Source organism: Manis pentadactyla, chromosome 7 (genome assembly GCF_030020395.1).
Source record: "Manis pentadactyla isolate mManPen7 chromosome 7, mManPen7.hap1, whole genome shotgun sequence".
Classification (NCBI taxonomy): domain Eukaryota; kingdom Metazoa; phylum Chordata; class Mammalia; order Pholidota; family Manidae; genus Manis; species Manis pentadactyla.
The window spans coordinates 102,468,984-102,490,775 of record NC_080025.1 but is presented as its reverse complement, the minus strand read 5'-3'; the positions used below and the strand labels follow the sequence as shown (position 1 = coordinate 102,490,775).

Below are 21,792 nucleotides of genomic sequence, written 5' to 3'. Positions count from 1 at the left end.
CATTATTTGAGGATTTCCATAAAGAGACAATAGACAGTTTTAGGAAACATGGTCAGTGGAATTCAAAATGGGCACATTTGTCCCATTAAGAAGAGCCAATGTAGATACAGTGTTTGGCAGGCTTCCAACCTTGTCAATTAGTCCTCTAACAATCTTCAATCCTGGTGGGATTTCCACCTACCCGAGTGTCCTCTACCAATTTCCCCAATCCTAATTGTCTTTTCCTTTTTCTCAGGTATACTGCAGAGTCTCTGTGTCTCTGGAAATTAATCACTACTTGAGAGATTAATTGGAATTTTAAGACTATTAATTGTAATTTCCTCTTTCTCTTGCTTTTTTAATTTTGAGGGAAATCTACAAGGACTCTTTCAGCAACTAAGATGTCTATTAAAAAAAAAAGATGTTCCAACCACCCAAAATAACTGCTTCTCTGCCATTTTGACTCTATGGTTTGTCATCTATTATACTTGGAGAATTACTTAGGCTTAGTTACAAACTCTACCTGGGGATTAAAAACAATTAGTTTACATAATAAGGTTAATTATATATAACCACTAAAAGGTTAAATGATATCATTTCCGCTCTCTAAAGGATCTCTATCATATTCAAAATCAGTCACTTAAGGAGGAGTAAATAACTAAAAGAAAACAGGGTAGTTAAAAACCTGTCTCATTAGTTATGGCCCTCTGAAAGTTTTATTTTCCTTGGGAATTGAATCTGCTTTATGACACAAAGACCACACACATGTCCCACATCCCACAAAGACATATATATATATATATATATATATATATATATACACTGATGCTCACACACACACATACACACACACACACACACACACACACACACACACATGCACACACAAAGCTCACAGACACACCCTGGCTCATGTATAATCATTCACACACAGAACTTCTGGCATCTTTTAAGAGGGTACAAAAAATTCAGAAGACAGTGGTAGCAACTCAAGAGTTTTGAACTATAAATATTTATAACTGATTACAAATATTTATAACTGATAAGGACTTACAAGTTGTACAAAGTTCCCCAAAGACCACATTCACTACCAAACCTTGGACTGTAAAATTCACACACAGACTGAAAACATTACTTTCCACCTTTCCACCAGAGCAAATCTTTGCCTTAGTATGACATAGCAACAAGCATTTTTAATTCCTGTTTAACCAGTATTAAGTGTCTCCTGGCAGAGCATAAACAGAAAATTGTAACTCAGAAGAAAAACCCTGGGAAACAGACTTAGACACACGTGCTGGTTTTAAAAATGCTTTCCACATGGTAAGGAGTTACAACTACGGGACTGCCTCCAGGCTCAACAAGACCCTTAATCAGGGCAACCAGGAGGCATCCTTAAACTGTGACATTTGCAGAACCAAAAAGAATGAGAAATTGGGAGTGCCTCATCTAGCTAGAACTACACAGGCAGGTGATGTAGACAGTGAAAGAAGTGGACAGACTCTGTTTTACATCTTCTTGTTTTCAGACCAGAGGCCATGCCTTTTGCCACTGTTTGTAAGGATCCCCATGTAGAACTTCTGGCATCTTTTTAAGAGGATACAAAAAATTCAGAAGACAGTGGTAGCAACTCAAGAGTTTTGAACTACAAATATTTATAACTGATAAGGACTTACAAGTTGTACAAGGTTCCCCAAAGACCACATTCACTACCAAACCTTGGACTGTAAAATCCTCTGTGGTGAGGTTCCTATCTCCATTCATTCATTCATTCATCCAAAAAATGTTTTTAAGAAGCTGTAATGGAGCAGCCCCTCTGTTAGTAGCTGGTGACTCTGCCTTTATGGAGTGACAGTTCACTGGGGATAGATCTGAACAAGAAGATATAAGGAGGCTGCTTCTCATTTCTTTATGTCACCAGGGACATAGTGGTAGTTTGTGGCTCAACTTTTATGCAAAAGAGAAGGGGAAAAGGAAGGAGAAGGCAAGGATGAGAAGAATAAGCCTCAGAGTATTGCTACCTTCCTTACCAATCTTAAAAATAAACTACAGGGATGACTATTTAGGTAAATAAGGGATACTCAACACTTGGACTAATATATACCATATACTTAAACATAAAAATATTTACTTAGCTCCATCTGACATTATGACCATTAAATACATTGAGAAATGACAGTGTTTTTAGTAATGTAGCCCATATCAAATGAGTCTCTGGTCAATAAACTGGTGGAGATCAGGGCCGTTCCCACAGGAAGACAAACACCACACCCTGCTGACCGAGGATAACCAGCTCATGGAATAGAAGGGACCGAAACTGCTCTGTAAGAATCAAGATTAACTGAAGGCTCCTGTCAAAGAGTCAATACTGATCCAGAAAGCTTCCCATCCTGAGAGAGATGAGCCTTCCTAGAAAAGTCAGGCTTTAATGAGCTTGCATCGTATGGCCAAGAGAGTGAGAGAGGACCCAGGAGAGCTTACTCCAGTTCCTCACTTAGAAAAGGAAGTGAAACACTAACAGAAGTGGGAGGGCTGCAGTGAGCAGGGAAGCAGGGTAAGCCCCTGGGTGGTACAAAGATGACAAGAGCCGGGACCTTCTCTCACAGCACTCACCACCGATTAGTCAAGAGCCCCAAAAAAGGAGGCCATATGTAAGTAGAGGAGAAAGTACAAATGGGAAATAGGATTGAATTGACTCCTTTTTGAAAGTAAGAAAGTCATTCTTCAAAGGGGGCTTTGGCAGCATCCAGAAAACCAATCTTCAGAATTGGGAGCGAGAAAGCATGACCACAGCTTCACTTCATTAAAATCACTTTATTTTCCTCCTCCAACTAGTGAACAGAGACACTGCTCATCAGACCCAAAGGGTGAATTATTGCCTATGTGTGAGTGCCTGCCAGGGCATAGTAATGTGGTGTATATTTTAAAAAAGAGTCCCTATCTTTTAAGATACCAACTGAAATATTTACAGATGAAATGACAGCAGGCCTGGGATTTGCTTCAAATAATCCACATGAATTGGTGAAGTTTAGATGACGCCAGGCCATAAGTGGATAATTGTTCAAGTTCATTGATGGGTGTTCATTTTACTTTCTCTTTACTTTAAATATATTTGAAATGTTCTAAAAAATGTCACTTAAAGTATGAATTGGTAATAAAAGCCTGTGAATGTGTAGGAAAAGAAGCTTTTAATGATCATTTAAATAGTGCTGTAGAATACAAGCTAAGAAATAAACAAAAAGCTCCTTGGAAACTACTATTAAGTATGAATATGAGGCCTCCGCAGGGTACCACATATACCACAACTGGGCCCTGACCAAGGAAACTCTATTACATCTTTGGGGTTCTAGATCAATTTATAGTCTGTTTTTCAAACTGGCAGTTGCCACCCTATAGCAGATCCTGAAATCAATTTGTGTCCCTTGACCAGTTTTTAGATGAATGAATTAGGATGCAACAGAAAAGAAAGGATCAGAGCAAATCCCACATGAAGGGGTAAGCACTGTGTGTGGAGCTTGTGTCTCTGCATGTGCGTGTGTGCACACGGAGTATTTGTGTTTAGTCTGCTCTCAGTATAATAGCCAGAACAATTTTGAAGAAACTCAAATCAGATCATATCACTCTTCTAGAACCCATCAGGGACAAACTATCTCATTTAGTATAAAATCTGAAGTCCTTATAATGGCCTACAAGGCCCTCAATGATCTGCCCCAGCCCCTTTCTTCTCAGTTCTATTTACCCCTCCTCACCCCAGCTCACTGACCTTCTTTCTGTTCCTGGAACACACCAGGCACTCCCCCTCACCAGGGCATCTGTAATTGCTGTTCCCCTTGTCCAGAATGCTCTTCTTCCAAATAGCTGCATGCTGGCTCTCTCACCATCACATGTCATCTTTTCAGTAAGGCCTTTCCTGACCACATAATTTAATATTCAGATACCCTCTCCCCACTCCCAGCATTTCATTATCTGCCTTCTTGCTTTATTTTTCCTCCATAAAACTTATCACCTTCTAAAATACTATATAAACTTTAAATTATATACACTATAATTGTCTACAATGATACATATCATATATATAGATTACATATATTCTGTATTCATATTTGACATATTACAATATGTGTTCATTGTCTCTATTTATAAACTCCCCAAGAACCAGAATTTTGTCTGCCCTGTTCACTGCAACAACATCTCTTACACTCAGAACACGATAATCAATAAATATATCCTGCATTATGCACATGTGCATGATATGTGTGTGCTGGGTTGGGATATAAAATATACTTCTTAGTGAGAGTCACATTCCAAAAGCCTTGTGTAATACTGTAATACTGCCCTGGAGCACTCTTGGAATATCTCGAGGCTTACCTAGAGTGAGGACTGAAATGTGAGTGCAGCATGGACATCTGATATCCAGTCCAAGTTCTGTGCATCTTACAGACGGCGTGCTTGGAACAAACGATGCCACTGGTAATTGCTATGTGAAGTATGTATGTGGGGCAGGAGGGTTGTATCCCTTGGGGATACCACCAAGGTATTATAAATTGACTAGAAGCAATAGGCAAAGTAAGAAAATCATAAAATTTTCAAGCCCCTCAGAGATGATCTGGTCCGCTCTCATAATTCTGCAGATAAGCATCAAAAAGTTACAAAATGATAATGTAATTTGCCCCAGGCCATATGAAAAGCTAATGCCGAGATAGAATTAGCATAGACCTGGGTCATTTGATGCCTTGTCCAATGATCTTTATACTCTCTGGCCTGCCATAAAAATGAGAAACAGAGACCTGCTCTCCAAAAGCCTGCCTGTGCTCTTTTCTCTGGAAATAACCTGAGATACTTTCTCCAAGTAGGTGCCAATCATCTATTCCACTCAAGCCTTGACAATTTGCAAGGCTCTCTGTTTTAAAAACAAAGAGCTGCTAATGATCACAATTTCTTATAAATCAAAGCTTTAAAAAGTCCTTGCCATAGCAACCAGGAGTGGTTGAATCATCTACTATTATTCCCTGAATTTCTAATATAACAATTCCAACTTACACAACAGGCCCAGGGATGTTAAAATCAGTCAAGAATCAAAATCCTCAACCCTTATTGTCCTGCTATTCATTAGAGCTAAAGAATCTATCCACTTTCTAATGAATGCCCTATAATTTTCCATAATCATAAAACAAATGCTTCACACCATAAGGCACTAGCAAGGGGAAACAATGCACCAGTAAAAGCTGTCACCTAAATTTGGAAGGAAGGAGAAACATTTTTGTCAGGAAGTGAGTATTATTACAGAGTGAATAGGTTCATTAATCGTGTGGTTCTCAACTAGACTATAGCAAGTCTTTTGGGAGAGGCCAGGCTTCTCAGAACTCTCAGTATTTCTGTGGTGGCCTTACAGATTCCAAGGGCTGAGGACATTTGTGACATAGTGTGGCCAACACTGAGTTCCTCCTTCCTCCTCCGCAGGCCCCTGTTCCGTTGAGGTGTCCTCAGCCCCTCAGGAGAGGCTGGCCTCATCCGCATTCCAGGAAGGGGGTCCTGACTGGACTGAGAGCACCATGGGAATCCTATTCTCCTTGCCAGTGACTGGCTCGCACATAAGCATGTGACAAAACGGTGGCCAATGAGGCCACGGAAGTCTGCTGCACGGAGGGGTGCTTCTGCGAAAGATTCCCTCACGTTCCACCGAGGTTCCCTGTTTTCTAAATGTGATGCCAGGGAGTGTTGTTATCTTGACGCCAAAAGGAGAGCGAGGCTGAGGACAGAGCCCATCCCCTGGAGGGCAGAGCCTAGAGAACTGAAAGGAAGCTGAGAGCTGGACGCCACAGGGCACGGTGTCCGTCTCCCACTTCCTCTCAGGGTTTCTGTGCGTGCAGCAGAAACATCCTAACCCATACCTGCATCTGGCCACGTTCTGGTCAGGAAGTGAGGAGGTGTGAGTGCGTTATGCTTGTTGGTGTCAGCATGAGAAAAGCTGCATGAATAGCAGGTCTCAGGGACAGTGTGTCTTTTGTTAGGGAAAGCTTGACTTGTGACATGAGACAGCAGGAGAACTAAGGTATAAAAGCCGCACCTGGAGTGAGATGTGAGGGCAGCAGCAGAGGCTGGCACAAGGCACAACACTGTGTCTGCGTGTGCTGTTGTCGCCGGGGGCCCGGGGCAGCCAGCTTTCCCCAGGTGGGGACTCAGAACAACAAATCCACTGTAGTGCATACCCACTTCCTCCTCTAGGTGCCAGGAAAACCCTCCGAATGGGGTCTAAGGAGAGAACTCAGGAAGATGTTTCAGCACTTGCTTTGCCCTCACACTCCCACCAGTGGGTACTCACTTTTGCATGGGTGCCTAGCTCTGTTGTCCCATGGAGACAAAGGACAGGCCATTAGCAGTTTAAAGGGGAGCCAGCCGTCCTATAAACACACAGACAGCTGAAGATTGAAGCCTACACATTCAAGTGGCCACCCAAGAACTCTGTTCCCTAAAGATGCCAGGCTTTATCCTCATTAGCTCCCTACCAGAGCCAGTTCTTCCTCTGACAAATGGAGAGTGTATCTTAGGAGTCTCTAAACTTGGGGGTGAGGAGGACTTCCACAACTACCTGGCACTCAGCAGGTATTTTCAAAATGTGTATTGATTGGATTCATTACAGTGAACTATATGTGGTTCTAGAAAATTCCATATTTGTAACACTCATATTTTAGATCGGATCAAATGCATTTTTCTTTCTGTGTTCAGAGCACAAATAAACACTATCAGGACATCTGAAACAGCTGTACCCGTGTAATATTTCAGTCTTTCTAACAGTATTTACAGTGCAATACTATGATCTGACGTGATCAAAGCATGCCAGCTCTTTGATTAGAAACAACAAAAGAGCCAGCAGCTGATACCCTTGGAAACATCTACGCACACATCCATCCGGTGGAGGCATACAGAGGCATTAACAGGAGCACTGCTGTAGTGACAACACTCAGCAGCACCAGGTACACAGTGGGAAACTTAATTCCAGCACAACTCATGTCCCACTTAGAGGGCATGAGAGTTGTGCCCAGAACTTGAAGAGCTGCATAAAAACCTAATTAACTGGTCCTGAGAAATGCATTAATTGCTTTGTCCAGCATCAGCAGAGGAGATCTGCTGCAGTCCCTCACTCCTCAGTCAGTGCGAGGACGCCATGGCTTTTAGGGACACTGGGGACAGAGGCATTCATCCAGCGCAGGCCCAGCTGTCCCTGCAAAGCAGCCACAAAACACACCTCTGTGGAACCTTCTGAGGAGGCTGGGGACTGGCGGCAGTAAAGGACGAATGTGGAAATTAAAATGGAGAGAGTAGGGATAATCCCATGTGTTGATAAAGATGTCAGTGCGTATGGAATGGATGTCTCCTATCTGATTACAAGCATCCTGTCCAGGAAGGACTTGATCTATGGGGTTTTTCCTGTCTGCTCACTTTATGACCTTTACACCTCCTCATTCCCACTCTATCCATTTTTTTTCCTCTTTTAAATAACAGTTTTATTGAGATTTAATTCACATACCCTACAATTCACCTGTTAAGAATACAATGCAATAACTTTTAGCATATTTACGGACATGTGCTACAGTCACCACAGTTAACTTAGAACAATGCCATCACCCCAAAAAGAAACCCATATCCATCAGCAGTCACTCCGGTTTCCCTCCAGCCATCCCTAGGAAATAACTAATTTACTTTCTGTCTCTCTGATTTGCCTACTCTGGACATTTCATATAACTGGAATCATACCATATATGGTCTTTTGTAACTGGCTTCTTTCACTTAGCATAATGTTTTCAAGATTCATCCCTATTGTAGCATGTGTACTATATCACTTTTAATAAATTTTTTCTGTAGCTGTCCCTGTTGAATTCTAGTTTTATTACTTATGTCCCATGAATGTTTCCTACTCACTCTTGAAAAGTGCCTGTGAAGTACAAATCAACTTTAAGATGTCCTGGTTCAGATAAGTCCATGTGATTTTGTTGGGAGTCTCCTATTGCAACTAAGTGCAAATAATCCTTTTATGGGTCTAAAAAAACTAATTGAGAAATCATTAAAGGCATGAGGCTAACGTGAACCAGTGATAAGTCCTTTCAGAACTGATTTACATACAAGAGGTAAGGGAAGGGCTATAGTGGCATTCTTAGGGTTGAGTGCCTGGGATACAGACATATTTAATTCAACTCAACAGCTAGTCACTGAGTGCCCTGTGCATGCCAGGCCCTGTTCTGGGCCCTGGGAATTGACAGTGAACAAAACAAAAATATCTGCCTTTATGGAGCATGTATTTTAGTGATATGTGATAAAAGTATTTAAAGGGAAACCAGGGGAATAATAAGAGGGTAATTCAAAGTAGTGGTTACTTTTGGAGGGAGGGAATTAAAGGAGACCAGGGAGGGAAGAGAGGAGGGAGAAAAGTACCCATGAAGATACAAGGGTAGGTGGTGTTCCTAAATGGGGCAGTGGCTTTTCTTTTGAGAGTTAAGTCGCTGTGCTTTGTAATCTGCATGTCTGTTACAGATATTCATTTGCATATACTGGATAGTACAACAAAGTTAATTTAAAAAAGAGCCACTTCTCTGGATGGGCAAGTATAAACAGTGGTGTGCTTTCAGATAACAGATTTGTACAAGCTAATTTAAAATGATTATGGGAATGACGGATTCACAGTGGAGTCTTCCACTGAGCAGAGAAATTCTAAACTGGTGGAATTCTACTTCAAGATTTTGAAAGGGTGTTGAAGAAGAGTAAGGTAATATACTTAGGGGAGATTTTTCCAATTATATTAGATGACCATGAAACATTGATACATGTTTCCATTTATTATCCAGGAAAGGAACCTACAGAGCATCATGTTAGAATGGGTACTTTGTGAGATCAAAGATTTTTGTTTTGTTCATAAATTTTCAAGTTTCAAGTTGCTTTCACAAGCATTATCCCATTTGATTCTCACAGCAAGTATTATTGGACCATTTTGTGGATGAGAAAATGGTATTTCAAAGCTTTACAAGTTAACACAGCCAGTTGGTTGCTAGTGTTTTGGTGAGATCCCCAACATCCCAGCACTGATCACACATCACTCTTGGAGTCCAGTGTTTAAATGAACCCACACCTATTTACAAAACCCAAGAATGGATGTCAGAAACAAAGTTTCAGAGAGTTACATTTAAAACAATAAAAAAAAAAACCCAGTCCACTCCAGGCATAGAAAATGGATGGAACTCATTACTATAAGAGGAACACAAGCTGAAACTTATCTCTCATAGAAATACTTCTATACTCTCAGAAATATATTTACATGAATTCCTGGATGACAGATTTACACGCAACTAAAACAGGATGCCTACAGGGCATCTTTCCTGAAAGGTTGCTGCGCATTTTTACAAAATACCCTCTAGCCTATCACTGGGGTTAGAATAGAGAACCAAATAAGTACTGTGGCAATTACTATGTTCTCAAGACAAATTACATTGTCTAATTCCAAACCATGTCTTCCCGTTGTGATTGCCTAGGATTTGCTGTGGTTATGTTCCCAATCTTAATCTGATATTATTTCAAGAGAGGTTACAAAGCCCCTGTTAATTGCTTTCTCCTCTGAAGAATAATTCATATTTGGGGAAAAAAAAGCATGTGGGTTAGTTTCACTGCTTAAATTAAGCATACACCTCTCATGTGGATAAAGTTCAACCTTCCTGCATATTAAGGTCACATAGAAGAAAAAACTTCTGTGCTCTGGCCACTGAGGATACCTTTGACCCCGGATGTTGATCATGAGGGAGATAACAGAGAGGACACCTGTCTTGAACAGACCAGGCCCCCAGCTCAGAAACTAACTCACTGGGCACTTCCTGAAGGAGACATAATACTCTCTTTTCATAGGAAAGTCAGCCAAAATAGTATTATTTACCCAATAAACAGTTTCATGGTCTCCCTATCTGCAAGGACAAACACTGTAAAACAAAATGGCTAATTTTTCTATAATAAAGTGAATTTGAATGAGCAACTTAAATCAGTATTAGGCAGCCAAATTATGACTATTAATATCTACACATCATTAGCATAATCCCAAGTGAATTTTTTCATTACTAAAAGTAATGTTAGGCTTGACTTTTCATTTCCCTTGATATCAACTTATATATCGCATATTTGGTTGGAAATAACTTTTGTTTGAAGCCTAACCCACTTCTGCTTTCTGTATATATATATATATATATATATATATATATATATATATATATACACACACAAACACACATATACACACATACATGTACAGATATGTACCATACATGTACATGTGTATACACATATCCATATTCATGGCAAGAAGCCTCAATACAAAGACGATCAGGTAAGAATTTTCTACATAGGTTGAGAGAAAAATGTGTCCCTTGTTCTCTCAATTTCTTTCTCCAACTTCATAGCATTGTAGACTTTCTTTGGAAGGAGTGGTTTACATAAATCTAACAATAGGTAAAGTCTAGAATTATAGCAAAGCAAAGAACCAAGCACAAAACCTGTATTAGCAAAAACTGGTCAAAGTCCCAAACTGTCTCTCTCTGTAGTATTCCATTTCAAAATTACTGTACAGGCCCAGAAAATTGAAGGACATCTCTCAGTGTCTAGGAGGAAAACAAAACAGGGACCTTAGAAAAAGGCTGAACCTCAGTGCAGGGAAGGTACATGTTTTGCTTGGAAAGTGAACAGGGCTACAGCCGTGAGAGCCACTGATAAGTGAATGGTGGATCTGTAAGGCAAGTTCTGTAATAAAGGCTGGCGCACCTTCATTGGAGTCATCCAGACCTGTGGCTGGCCAGTACAGATATAGTGCGAGCCACATATGCAATGTTAAATATTCTAGTAGTGACATTCAACATTTAGAAATAAATGAATGAAATTGTTTTAGATATATTTTAAACAAACATCCACAATACGATATCATTTCAACATGTAACCAATATAACAAAGCTATTCACAAGGTATTTTAGATTCTTTTTGTTTTGTACTAAGTCTTCAAACTCTGGTGTGTATTTCACACTTAGAAAACATATAAATTAAAACTAGCCACATTTCAAGAGCTAAATAGCCCATGGGGCGCCACAAAGGTCAATGCAGGTCTAGGTCTCAAGAATCAGACCTTTATAGGTCAGTGTTGCAGCCCTGCCACCCTAGCAGATGCTGCAGAAGATTTACCCCCAAAACCATATCCCCACTTCCTGTTTCTTTGCTGTCCCAATGCTGATCTCTCAGGTTTGTTCCTTGGAAGCAAAGTAGTTTAAGAGAAAGCACCTTATTTTGTTAGTGTGACCTTATGTGACATAGTAAGCAGTGCTAGGTTTCATTCCTTGAAGGAGATCCTAGGCCAGCACTGAGGACACAGGCACAAGATGGGGCAGAAGGAAACCTGGATTCCGGCCCTCAGATGAGAAGAGGCTTATGTAAGGTTGTCACCCAAGGGATTCTGTGATTCATACTGGCATAAATTTATGGTCCGAGTTATGTCAATAAAGAATAAGCCATGCATATCACAGTCCTCTGGCTATTACGAATTGAGTCCAATGGCTTCAATACCCACCTCTTCTTTGACAGTTGTTTGACATGGTAAAGACACCTCTTACCTTCCCCTTTTTTTGTTGTACTTGAAGATGGTTAACAGAAGTTCAAGGAGGAGGGCAGCTTCCTTTGCTTAGGAACTGTCATGTTCCTGCATCTTATTTGCATGCATTTCCCTCCAATTAAATGTACCGAAAATTCCAAAAACCAACTTTATTTTCTAAAAACTATTTGCTCTGCCCCATATGTGGGCCTTTTGCAGAGACAAAATACGTCTAGGTCTCAAGAATCAGACCTTTATATATATATAGCCACACTGGTTTGCTGATAGCCACACTGGTAGAAAATACCTCTTAAGTAGCACCGCTCGGATATACCATTAGCAACCTCAGTCCATACATTCAAAATTTTCCCATTTTCTTTGTGATGTTTTGGAAGAGACACAATTACAGATCCAAACTTCTTCTGGATAGGGGCATATTTTCTCTCTTTGAAGGTGAATTTATAATTCCCTGTGGGTTTATTTTAAAAAGAAATGGAGTTGCCACTAGGGAAACTACAGACCTTCTTTTTTTAAAGTTTCGATCGAACTTTAGGACAAAGGAATTTACATAAACATTTTAATTACTCTCTCCAAATCATCTTCCTGTTTTCCTCAAAGTTAGGAAAAATTTTCTTTTTTAAAAAATCCAATTTTCAAAATTAGTGAAATATAACATAAGCAGCACAAGTAGCAGACACAGGAAAGGGAGAGCATTCTTATCAAGTTTTCTGTCCTTTGCTTATAATTTTACATTAGTAAGATCCCTGCCTGAGTACTACCAACCCAGCATACCAATGCTGCCCACCAGAATCTTCTGCAAAATGATGGAAATGTTCTATTTTTATGTGGCACAATATGGTAGCCACTTGCCACATGTTGGCTATTACACTGTTGAGCACTTGAAATATGCCTTGTGCAATGAGGAGCTGAATTTTTTTAAATTTAAATTTAAATGGGTACATGTGCTAGTGGCTACCCTATTGGATGGCATAGCTTTATACAGTTAGGGTAGACACTCAAATCACAGTCTTTGTACCCCTCTTGGCACAACAGCCTTGAGAGCTAAGGCCCATTTAAAATACAAAGTACTTTATGACTTGTATTTTGAAAATATTAAATAATTAAGTAGAACAGCATCTATGAAGCTAGCCAGAAAAAAAAAAGTCTGCAAGAAATTCTCTGAGGATGATATACTCTTTAGGATGAGTCTGGAAGGGGGATGGAGAATTAATGTTCTGAGTACATGGATCCTGGATGACAGTTTCAGCTCTAGCTCCACTACCAACTAGCTTAGCAGGACTGGGCTCTTCCTGGAGCTCCTTGCACCCTGATTCTCTTACTTACACAATGTTGGAATCTGTTAAACAATCTCCAAGGTTCCTCCTCACTCTAAACCTACAAAGAAATGGGAAGTCAATCAGCTTGGGAGAGAAAACACTCTCAGGTAGGTATTGTTGTGTGGGATCTACCTGAACTCCTTCTGTCATTTCAGTTTTACTTTTTCACTTAAGATATAAGCAAATAAATACATATTCTGCCACCTGAGGATTCAGCATCTGGGAGTTTCATGTGGCAATAACAAGACTGGATATGCTACAACAAAATGGAATGCTTTTAAAATTCCAGTGAAGAAAATCTACTAAATGCAAAGTAGTATTCTTTTTTAAGCTCAGTTATATTTTTTTCACTTAGAAAACTTTCCAACCTTTAGTAAAGTTGCAAGAATAGTCCAATGAATACCTATACACCCTTCACCTTGCAAGACTAATCTTAAGTGCAGATATCTCAAGTCCAATATTCCCTAGGTGTTCTCTCTAGAGAATAATGACTTAGTAATACCTCCTAGTTCATAACGTTAGTGAGAATAAGCATTGGTCAGGCTGAATGAAGGTCAGGATAACTTCCTAGGGCAACAAAATAAAGCACAACTGTATTTCTCTGTTAACGATGAGCATGTATTTCAGCCTTAAACATTAATGTCAGAAACTTTTTAAATAGAGATAGAAACAAACCAACCCCTTGTGTTTCAAGAGGGAAACACATGATCTTTGAAATTAGGAAGACTTTGCCCCCATCTTAGCACCTCAAATCCAAGCCCTGGGCCTTTTCTGAACCTATTTCTTCATTTGCAAAATGGGATATAATGTCTACCTCAGTGAAATACTATGAGAATTACATGAGATAATACAAACAGAATGACACATAGTGGCACACCAGTATTGTTAGTTGCTTTCATGGTTCACTAAAACGTTTTCCCAAACGGTACTTCAGGAATGACAACCCTATGCAATAAATTCATCAGACACCACTATTTCTGGTTTACAGCCAAGAGACTGAAGCTGAGACCTTAAGTGAAGGAGAGAGGGAAGGGAGGGAATTAGCATCTGATGAACAGGGATGATGGCCCAGTCTACGGGAGGTGATGCTTCTCCACTTCTGTTAATGCTCATATCAACTCTGGGAAACAAGCTGTCACATTCACAGTTTGCAGTGAGGTATTTAAGGCTCAGAGAGACTAATGTCACCAAAGGCCACATAACTACCTACTTGCAGGGTTTGATTAACTTTCTGACTTACGTGCCTATGTTAAATGCTTAGAAGCCTTGATTAAGGGTTCAAAGGCCCCAAAATGTTTAAGGGTCCTGGTTAAGGGCTTAAGGGTTCTGAACAAGGGTTGAAGGGCCTTGGTTAAGAATTTAGGTGCCCTATCTAAGGGTTTAAATGCCGTGGTTAAAGGTTTCAGTGTCTAGATCTTCTGACTCCAGGTTTAGAGCTTTTTTACTACATCTAATAAAGACACCTTTTCAAGCCATGGGATCTCTCACCAGCTCAAGGAAGCAGACTGCTTCTTCAGATCCAGTTGATTCTGCCAGGTATCCAGCATCCAACCTTCTTCTTGAAAAAGTGCTCTCCCCAGTGGGCCCACCAAGGCCAGCGGTGACAGACAGCCTGCACCCTAAACCTACACAGGTGATATCTCAACTCCAAGAATCTAATCAATGTAGCCTCTGACCTGAAGTGATTATATCATTTCAGATAAGGCTATTCATTGGACATCTTTATTAGAGAATATCTATGGGAACTTAGACATTGGATGGCTTAAAACAACCTTTATACAACTGAGATTGGGTAATCACCCAATTGTTGACAGGCCAAACTGCTGAAGCAAGGCAATGCTGTAATTAGACCATACTGTAAAGACTATATTCAAAACTGGCTTCCACAAAGGTGTTCGATTAATAATAAATGAGGGAAAAAGCAAGCTATGTGGACCAGCAGCTGGTGAATGGCTCTCCCTGGGTGCAGCGCTAGAAAAGTTTTATTGCCACTTGGCAAAGCCCACACGTCAGGTCTTCAGCATCAGGTCCCAGGGGACAGCCACATGGGGCCCAGGGCAGAGCAGACTGCATGTGGGACCAGCACATTCCTCACTGGGTTTTCCTCTAGCCATGGAGACTTTAAATAAACTTCCACTTTTGTTAGTAACTTTGAGACACATGAGCGTGTTCTACCACACCAACCAGCCTGCAAGGAGATACAGGGGCCCACCTTAACCCTCTGACCAGAATCCACAGGAGAAACAGAATACCAGCTTCCTTTTCCACTGAGCAAATGGAGACAGAGTAAGAAGGTGCTTAGAGGATCTGAAAACTATTAATTACTACTATTAGGTAAAGTAGACCAAATGCAGGATTTTTTGGGGAAAAAAAAATCTCTAAATAGAAATCTGACCAACATAGCAACAGGTGAAAAAAACAAAAGGGAGGGGGCAAGAGAAAAAAAAAGAAAGCCATTCATTTTGAAAATTAAATGACATATTTCAGGAGCCATGAAATGTGAATATATTCATAAAAGATAAATGACTGGTGGGTGATAGATGGATGCTATTAATCATATGTCTGTCACTAGATCCATTTCTCTTTCTCTGTTTCTAACTATGTTGGTAGGAATCTTGATCTTTTGGCAGAAAACTCTTTTCCAAAACATTCCAATGTGACACTGCTCATGTATATGTTTTTCAAACCCAATGTCCGGTTATTTTCACCACTGCACAAAAACAGGAGACCCTGCAGAGCAGCAGACGGGCCTCAGCAGGACTGACACTTGGGCCAAGCACCAGGTGGCAGCTTGGAGAAAATACAGTCCAGTGAAACCCCACACAGACATACCTCGGTAAATACTTAGTGTTAGCATCCCCTCAAAAGTTGAACAGAGTCACTCAAAACACTTCATAAGGTTTGTGGGAGTGAAGGGATCTGGCATGTTAGCAAAAGTACACAAGTCAGTGGGCCCTTTGTCAAACCCTGCAAACATGAAGTCCTGCTTAAGAAGGGCCTCTTTCCTCTCATACTCTGGGTTCACCTGGGTTACCACAAATGAACAGTGACAAGCTAATAAGTTAGAATGAGGTGTGGAAAGGTCACCAGAAAAACAGCAAGAAACACTACTCCTCATTTGAGTGAATGATTTCTCTCAGGGGGGTTATTTTAGCTCTGCAATTTTTTTTTTGCAATTTTTTTGACATCACAAAATTTTTTGTGGCTTTACATACCAAAGGTAATCAAATCTTTCTACTACTCTTGGTGATTATCAAATTAAATTAGCAGCAGTTGTCACTAAAACAAAAGTAAATAAATTTCTTTTACACATAATTGAATATTTCTGAAGAATCTGAAGGCCCAAAAGAAGACTTCTCAGCGTCAAATGTCTTGCAACAAAGATACCGTGTTTTGTAGTACTAGACTCATGCAATTTCTAATTACACATATATAAGTCTTGGCAGCATTATTATAGTTCCCTTTTGCCTTCTGCATCTAGGAATATGAAAGATTTGTATATGTCACTGATTGTGACAGTCCAACAATGACGGATGACAATGCCTAGTTATCATTCCTAAGATCAACACCAGTGGGACAACAGAAAATAACACTATTTACCTGGCCCACATTACTATTGCATGGAACCTGGAGAAATAAATCCCTCCCTCCATTCAAGAATGTTCTTTTCCCAATTAAAGTTTTAATGACTCCATACATAATGCTGATTTTTACCTTTTCCATTTGCATTTTAATTTAAAAAGTCTATGTAGACTTCATTTCTGTAACAGTGTGTTTATGTTCTCAAAATCTTAACAACTTCTTATCCTGGAGGTCCCCTTAATATTTAATTTCGTACCTTGTTTAGGTACTGGAAAACATTTCATACTTCTTTATTTATTACTTTACTTGTTTTGATTTTTTTCTTTCTCAGTGAAATTATCCATTTGGCAATCATATAACTAATATGCATAAAGTTCTTATTTCAATTATAAAAGCAAATATAACCCATGATTATTAAGAAAACTATTTTGCAAATCAACCATTGTTTATACCAGCATAATCAAGAACCAAAGGCTAGATTAAAAACTTAAGGATAGTGATTTTTTTTTCCATTTAAAATAATAAAGGTAATCAAACCTTCCTGCTAATCTAGGTGATTGTGAAATTTAATTACTAGCAGTTATCATTAAAACAAAGGCAAAGCAATTTCTTTTACACATAATTGAATATTCCAGAAGAAAATTTCTGAAGAGTTCTCAGAAAATGTATTTAAAAATTAGTTTTAACCTGATTATTTCATTTGTTATATCTCAGTTGGCAATGTAGAATAAATGACACACTTGGGTGATGTGGTTTAACACCAGCAAGTGAGAACATACTCTCAGGAAAATCAGACAACTTTTGAGTTTAATATTGGGTAAGTAAGTAGATCTTTACTCTCTGTGCAAACACAACCAAACCTAAATCTCCCACATCCTCTAAGAGAGGTGTAACCCATGTTATTCAAGTTCACCTCTCCATATACTGTACCCTGTGGAGTTGACAGTCCTTTTTTTTAGTGCTCAGTTGCCCAACTATGTCCTAAGGCTTCCAGAGCTGTTTCATCAAACCCACTGCTACCTAAACAGAAAGAAACCCTCCTACATCAGCAGCAGCAATAAGTGATCTGGCAGCTCTGGGCACAATGCTGCTTAGGGGCCTAGAAGCATAACTGTCCAGAGATGAAGAACCACCTAGAAAACAGATTAACAGCCCTAAGAAAGGACCTTAAAAATCAGGTGAAGAACTTCTCTATCTCTAGGCCTTTTTGCCAAGCTCTTCCTTCTTTTTGAAATGCCTTTCTCTCTTTCTGCTTTCTGGAAAAATCCTACTCATCTTTCAAGGCCCAACTCTTAGGTCACCTCTACTGACCCATCTACACCAAAGTAATCACTCCCTTCCCTGCGACTCTCCTCCACATGATTCCTTTCACCCAACTGGATTATAGATTACTATTCGCTTGTCCACCTCTGCTGCTGGAGGGTGAAAGAAAAGCTCTTGATTCATCTTTCTATTCTAAATGCTAGGACAATGACTGAAACCTGGTAAACACTTATAAGTGCTTGTTTACTGGAGCTCAAACATCAAGATCAAATTTAACATGCAGTGTAAGAGGCAGCTTTTATGTGTGTTGGACTTACTTCTGCACGTAAAGTCTAAGCCATTAAGTGCCTTCCTTTTCATCGCTCAAAAGGAGCAAAATTTATTCACTGTGATTACATGTGCCACACCATTGTTAAATGCTCTACATGTGCATTATCTCATTTAATCAGTACAACATATTAGCATTAGCCTCATTTATAGATGAGGAAATTGAGGCTTGCAGAAGTTAAGAAACTCACCCCAAGTTACCCAGCTGGTCAGTGGTGGAGCCAGAGCTCAAAGGTATCTTAAAATTATCTTCCTTACATTAACTTCCTTGAAGCTGAGGCTTATAATTTACTGCCTGACACACAGTAGGTCCAATGTAAAAATGGTGAGTAAGAGATTGAGGGGGTATTCTATTTTCTCAGACTCTTCCCTTTGCCTGGGAGAACCCAGCTGCCAGCACAAACAGCCTCTATTCTTTCCTGCCCAACACCTCTCCCAGGTGTGAATTGCTTGTGTCATCTGAATTATTCATGATCCTCACAATGGTAAGTGTCCTTAAAAAGAGAACTATGGGTTCTTGTATTTTTCAAGACAAAGTGCCTGATTAATTGGTGAATTAGGCAATATAAGCCCATGGCCCAGATTGATTCACATCAAATAATATATTCATGCCATTTTTTTAAAAATTTCAGCTTTCACATAATTTCTCAGTTTCTGTTAGGATTTAAAGTAATGGTAACTAAAGCAGAAAAGGGAACCATCATAAGCACCTCTATCCTATCTGAAAAGCAGTTACCGTCATCTAAAGCTGATACTGCGATGCTGCAAACCCATGGATTCTTCCTAAGGCTGAGTTTGGTTTTTCAATCAGGTTTCATAGGCTACAGCAAGATCTGAAATTCAGCTGCCACAACATCTGTAATTTAGGCCATTGGTATATCATGTGGTAAGACTGCTTCTTGGCCTTTCTCCATTCTCCTTTCCATTTGCCACCTCTCCCCCACCAATTCATTTTCTAGTGGGCCTGCTTTCTGAGAGGGACAACCATATGCTACTCGTGAACCTACATCCCTGTATTTTAAATTCAATGTTAGTCGACCAAAATGAATCAAAAAAGCAGCAGCAGTGGCTTGGGGATACTAAAAACCAGCGGTAGCATTTGCTGAGTTCTCAGAATTAAAACCACAGGCGGTCAACTTGTTGCTATTCTTAATAAGATATGACTGTTCTGCCCCATTGGTTGCTATGACCAGAAACTTAAAACTATAGAGTATGCTTAACAACACTGTGCTTTTGATTATTTGGCAGTGATCAAGAAAGGAAGTGCCATTTCCCTGGAACTAAACCTGACAGAAAAGATAACAGATGGCTTTCAAGAGATCACCTTGTGACACATCACAGTTGCACTTTAGGCAAATTCACCTTGCATTTATGATTAAATTAGTTACGCATCCATAGATGTGATCCAGTGCCTCCAACAAGGTGTTTCTTCCTTTAATTTTTTGGTAATAATAAAAAAATACACAATAGGAATTAATACAGTATTAATATATTGAATATTTTCATTAAGACTTCAGGACCTTCTTGACCCCTGTATACATTTACTATACTACACTAAATATCTTATTAGCTATCCCCGTAGGGTTTGTCATTAGAGTTTTCAACGACCAGAGAGGTAGAAGAATTCTACCTAATGCATCATTCTGATTAGAAACCTGTCATACTCAGAAACCAGTGAGTCTGCTTCTATTGATTCCTACTCCTTCAGATTCATTAGCAATTTTTTCTCTTCAATTAGACCTGCTGATCAACGACAGAAAAGCTCAAAGGAAAGGAGCCCTCCCTTTGCTCAGACATTCCTGAAAACAAAATGTATGCCTGGAAAGTAAAATTACAGAGTATTATAAGAAAATGTCCAAGAGGCCGGCCACATAGGAAAACTATACACACACACACGCACACACACGGAAATGGGTAGACTGTCAGAGGCTGGGAGCGACTCCCTTCCCTTCCCCTAACTCGCTTCAGTCAGGACAGAAAGAGAGTCCCTTCATCACTTCTCTCTCAAACCCACGCTCCAAGCGTGTCTCCATGGAGCTAATTTCTGAAACAAACAAAGAAAATCAAGTGTGAGGGGAGCGAGGGTTTTCTCCTCGCGCCGTGGATTTGGGCAACCAGCGTGGCCAGCGCCGCCAAGCCCGCGAGTCGGGGCGCCCAGCATCGCCCTAACCTTCCCCGACCCGCCAGCCCCGGTTCCAGCTGCGCCAGAAAGTGCGAGCCTGCCCAGAAAGTGCGAGCCTGCCCAGCTCCTTTCGCTTCTCGCCTGCTGCTCCCCAAGTCCCCAGAATACTCGGGTTCGCACACTAGGGCGCCACTGCTCTTCCGCTCTGCCGGCCGGCAGGCGCGGAGGAGCCCTGGGCACCCAGGGTGGTGGCAAAGCAAACAAGTGTCCCACCGGACGCCTGCCCGCCGTCCAGGACAGCGGGCAGGGCGGCCACAGGTAGGCTGCGCGTCTCCCAGGCTGCGGGCTGAGGGCAGGCGGCGAGGGACCCGGCGCGGCAGCCGCCCCCGACGGGCTAAACTCACCGGAGGACACCGAGGAGCCGGACAGGCTTGAGTTGCTGGACGCTGCCATCTCCGCGCGCCCCGCGCGTCGCTGCTCGCTCAGCCCCGGTGCGGTGGCCGCCGCCGCTGCCTTCGCCCGGCCGCTCGCAGCCTCCGCGGCCCCCAGCCCATGGCAAAGTCCTGGGGACGCGCAGAAAGCACCGGCCTCCGGACTCTGCCTGCACTTCCTGCTCCACCAGATGACGCGCTGCTGCCGCCGCTATTTATTTGTGGTTTCCGTCCTTCTCGGCGCTTTGCACGCTTTTCTCTGGTGTCGGGGTAGGTGGGAGCAGAGGGAGACCGAGGGGCGGCCGGAGCGGGATAATCTGCTGCCAGCCGAGCCCCAGCTGCGGTCCGCGCTCCCCGGCGCGCGGCTGGGACCTCGGCGCCCGGGCGGCCCCCAGCCGCCCCGCCAGCTCCCTGCACCCTCCGCTGGGCTCCCGTCTGCCCGGCGGCACTTCGAGCCGCCCGGGCAAGGGCGGCGGGAGACAGACAGACAGAGCGACCTCCCCCTTCTCCCTCCGCCCCAACTCGGCTCGCGCGCACACAAAGGAAGGAGCCGAGACGCGGGAGCTCAGGGGCTGGTTCAGCTGCCGCGGGCTCGACAGCTCCTGCGATGGGGGCTGGAGCCGGAGTCTGAGGACTGCAGGGCGGGGTGGGAGCGCTGTACCGGAGAGCGGGACCCAGAGGTGCGGCGGGGGAGGAGGCCGCGGGGCGCGGGGCGGGAGCGGCTGCCGTGCTCCGCGCTGCTCAGAGGGTTTGAAGGCAGCGGGAGTGGGGAGTGGGAGAAAGGTGGTGGGGCTCGCTGCGCCCGGCCAGGGTAAGGAGCAGCGAGACAGCCGGGGTGGGGGATCCAGAGGGAGAAGGTGGGGTCACCAAGGACACGCGGTTAGGTAGAAGGGGGCCTGGGATACCAGAGCGGCTGTGGACAGCTCTTTCCCCTTCCCTCTAAATTGTCCTTTGTTGCTCTGGAGCTGATGGTTCCCTGCCCTGCAAGAAGGTGCGTTTCCTAAAACACCCCCAAAGCACCCAGCAAGCCAAATTCAGCTGCACTTAAGTACGCCAGCCACACACAGTGTCCGAGGGGTCCATTGGGCTTTTGAAGGTGGCCTTAAAAGAAATAGAGACGTTCCTAATACGTTATCAGGCCCACACAAA

General features: G+C 42.0%; 1 protein-coding gene across 2 annotated transcripts in view; it reads right to left on the bottom strand.

Moving 5' to 3' along the window:
- Positions 1 to 21,169, bottom strand: part of CHN2 (chimerin 2) — a 285,188-nt gene extending 264,019 nt beyond the window's left edge. Inside the window, exon 1 of one of the 2 annotated variants that reach the window (XM_057504615.1) lies at positions 20,617 to 21,169. In XM_057504615.1, coding sequence (XP_057360598.1) covers positions 20,617 to 20,665 — 49 coding nt within the window. In that variant the 5' untranslated portion in view covers positions 20,666 to 21,169. The remainder of the gene's footprint in view (positions 1 to 20,616) is intronic. The other variant, XM_036897399.2, reaches the window with a different exon arrangement.
- Between the last annotated feature and the right edge of the window lie 623 nt (positions 21,170 to 21,792).